The sequence below is a fragment of the Fonticula alba genome (genome assembly GCF_000388065.1).
Source record: "Fonticula alba strain ATCC 38817 unplaced genomic scaffold supercont2.3, whole genome shotgun sequence".
NCBI classification, from domain to species: domain Eukaryota; order Rotosphaerida; family Fonticulaceae; genus Fonticula; species Fonticula alba.
In genome coordinates, this window is record NW_009242973.1 from 982,788 (window position 1) to 985,820 (window position 3,033).

The 3,033-nt window shown below is 69.6% G+C and overlaps 1 protein-coding gene across 1 annotated transcript; it reads left to right on the top strand.

Annotated features, from left to right (window-relative positions):
• The first annotated feature begins 924 nt into the window (after window positions 1-924).
• On the top strand, window positions 925-2,918 carry H696_02011 (hypothetical protein). The gene is made up of 7 exons (XM_009495909.1): window positions 925-1,256; window positions 1,390-1,453; window positions 1,606-1,701; window positions 1,794-1,927; window positions 2,087-2,165; window positions 2,288-2,524; window positions 2,689-2,918. Exons 1-7 carry the CDS (start codon window positions 933-935, stop codon window positions 2,838-2,840), a joined length of 1,086 nt encoding a protein of 361 aa, XP_009494184.1. The 5' UTR covers window positions 925-932; the 3' UTR covers window positions 2,841-2,918.
• Window positions 2,919-3,033: the final 115 nt, after the last annotated feature.

Sequence of the window (3,033 nt, forward strand, 5' to 3'; positions counted from 1 at the left end):
GGAAAAGACACTACAAGCCCAGGCCACGCGCGCCTGACCGCCAGGCCTCTCTGCCCATGCCGGTGCTCGCTGGCTAGGCCCGGCCCCGTGCGCGCGGGGCCCGTCTGCCAGCCGCCCCCGCGCCCGCCCCAGCTAGAAGGCCTTGGCTTGGGCGGCACGCCCCGCATGCGCGCGCGCGCGCCGGCAGGCAGGGCACCCGCTCGCCGGCAGGCCCCCCCCCCCCTCCCCGCCCACCAGGGCAGCCGCCCCGGGCCGCGCGGGGGAACGAGGGAGGGAGAGAGACCTGCGCGCAGCGTTCGCCTGTGCGTTGTCAATTGGAAAGGCGCGGAACGCTTCCGTACGACATGCCATCCACACGCCTCGTCTGGGTGCGCGCGCGCGCGCGCGCGTGCGCGCCGCCCCCCCGCCGCCGCCGCTGGGTACTATGGTCCCCGGCCGGGCCGCGAGCCTGGGTGGCACGCTCACACGCCTCCTTCCCCTTGCCTGGGGCCGCCGTTCCCCGGAGCCGCGTGCGGGGCCGCCGGGCACAATGAGCCGCGCCGGGCCGGGCACGCATTCCGGCTTGTGATTTTTGCCGGCGTGATCGCGCTCCGTGGCTTCTCCTCCCGCGCATGACTCGACCAACATCACGCCGCGCACGGGCCGGCGCCCCGATCGGCTCCGGGCTTGTTTTTCCTTTTCCACCCCCGCCCCCCCCGCCAGAGTCGCCACCGGGCGTACAGACCCCCCCACCCATATTGAGGAGAACCAGGCAGAGACCGAAGTGCAACCGATCAGGCCCGCGGCCCCGGCCCCTGGCCAATGGAGATCACACGCCCAGCCCTTGTGCGCACCTCCCCGCACCGCCCTGCCTGCCCTCCTCCCCAAGCCACCACGCACTTGCCTTTTTCTTCTTCCCCTTCTTTTGCTGCTGCCTCCCCCCCCCCCCGACAATGCCCGCGCCCCGCCCCATCGGCCGCGGCGACGCCGGCTGCGGCCCGGCCCGGCGGCTCCTGTCCCTGGCTCTCCTGAGCCTCCTGTTGGCCGCGATGGCTCTGACCCCCGGGAGAGGCGCCTGCCCCAGAGCCTGCCCTGACTACTGCGAGCTGCGGGTCCTCGCGGATGGGACCGCCGTTTCGGAGCCGCCGGCCGGCGTGGACGCCGGCTCGGAGCCCCTCTACGCTGCCCGGCAACCGGGTGTCGGCATTTTTAGCGGGTCAAATCCCCCGCAAACCCAGACCAACGACTTCGTCCGGTGGCCCGCGGCCGCCGCCAATGTGCGCCCTCGGTCCCGGCTCCCTTCACTCTCCGCGCCCATGCTCCGCCGGCTCCTGCCGGCTCCCTCGCCCGGGAGTCTAACGCCCCGACGCCTGCCCCCATGCGGACGCCTCCATGCCGGCCATCCACCAGGCATCCCCGTCACGCGCCTCATTCGCCCTGGCCAAGCACACCTTGCAGGGAGTCACGGTCTACGGTGCGTCCATCTGCCAGCCACGGGGCTCCTGCCGCCTCTCGCGCGCCACCCGGCGCCAGGGACTCGTCACGCGCCGTATCTCACAGACACACGCACGCACGCACGCACGCACGCACGCACGCGCGCACGCACGCACACACACACACACACAGTCCTCCGCCTGGACAACCCGATCGGGCACTTCTCCGTCCTGCCGCCCGGAGGACAGGCCTGCCCGGGGGTGGCACATACCTCGGCCACCGCGAAAGGTACTCGCCACACTTGGCCCTGCCCGCGCTGCTTGTGCCATGCCTGGCCCCGGCTGACCCCCCGTCCCCCCTTGTGTCGTCTGTCCCACCAGCGGGCGGCTGTCTCTTCGCCACGAACGCCGGCTTCTTCAACCGCGAGGATGAAGAATGCGTCGGGAACATCATCAGCAACGGACACCGGGTCCAGGTGTCCGGTCTGGATAATGTCAACTTCGGCCTGACCGCCGTGCGTGCCGGGACCGGGTGTCCCCTGTCCCCCCTCTTTCCCTGCGCTTGCCCTCTGGCTCGCCTCCCGGCTCCGACTCTTACACCGATGCTGCACTACCCTCCCCCCCCCCTCAACCCTGCGTGGGTCCCGCCCTCCGCCATGTGCGGTGCACCTTAGACCGGCGACTTCGTGGTGGGGTACCTCACGCAGGAAGCCGTCTCACGGAACTCCCTCAACTTTGCCCAGCTCGTGTCCGGTGCGTGCCTCGCCGTGCCCCCTGGCCTGGGTCTCTTTTCCCTGTCCCCTGCCTTGACTTGCCTCCCGGCTGCCTGGCACTCACCTGGGCGCATGTGCGCATACGTACACCCCCTTGCACAGGCATGCTCTGGCTCGTGCGCGACGGTGAGGCCTACCACTGCCCGGCGTATGGCCGCGAGCTGCCGCATGGGTGGTTCCTCGACCAACCGGCCGCCCGCACGGCCATCGGGCATGATCGCGAGGGCCGACTGTACATCGTCTCCTCGGAGCGCGCCAGCACCCGTGTGGGGCTCACGATTCCCGCACTCACGGATCTTTTGCTTGACCTTGGCATCCACAATGCCGTCAATCTTGATGGTGCGCTTCGGGCCATGGGTGTCATTCCGCTCACCCTCTCCCTCCCCCCCCCCCCTCCCACACACACACACACATGCCGACTGACACCATACCCGCCCCCTCCTTTCATGTTCCCCACACATGCACACACATGTATGCATGCATGCACGTGCACTTGTCTCCAGGTGGCGGCAGTACCACCATCTGGACTCCGACTGAGGGAATTGTCAACCGCCTGCAGGACCCCTGCTCCGAGGAGGAGGGTGGCAAGACGGGCGGCCCCCAGGGCGATGGTTTGTGCGAGCGTCTCGTCACCAGCATCCTTTGCATCAAGTGAGACAACGCCTCTGCCTCTCCCTGCTTTTTCTCCTGTCCACATGCACGCCCTGACTAGATCGATCCCGCCAGCCTGATACCGAGGATGCCGCCATGCGGGGCCCTACCCTCGTTCCGGTGCTATTGTCTCCGCCTCCAAAGAGGGACGGGGGAAGAGTGTGTCAGGAGTGGGGGGGGGGGGACGTCCCGCAGGC

Coding starts and splice junctions, on each gene's coding strand:
- H696_02011 (XM_009495909.1), top strand. CDS start 933: ATGCCCGCGCCCCGCCCCATCGGCCGCGGCGACGCCGGCTGCGGCCCG. Junction 2,166..2,287: donor CTTTGCCCAGCTCGTGTCCG/GTGCGTGCCTCG, acceptor CCCCTTGCACAG/GCATGCTCTGGCTCGTGCGC. Junction 2,525..2,688: donor CAATGCCGTCAATCTTGATG/GTGCGCTTCGGG, acceptor ACTTGTCTCCAG/GTGGCGGCAGTACCACCATC.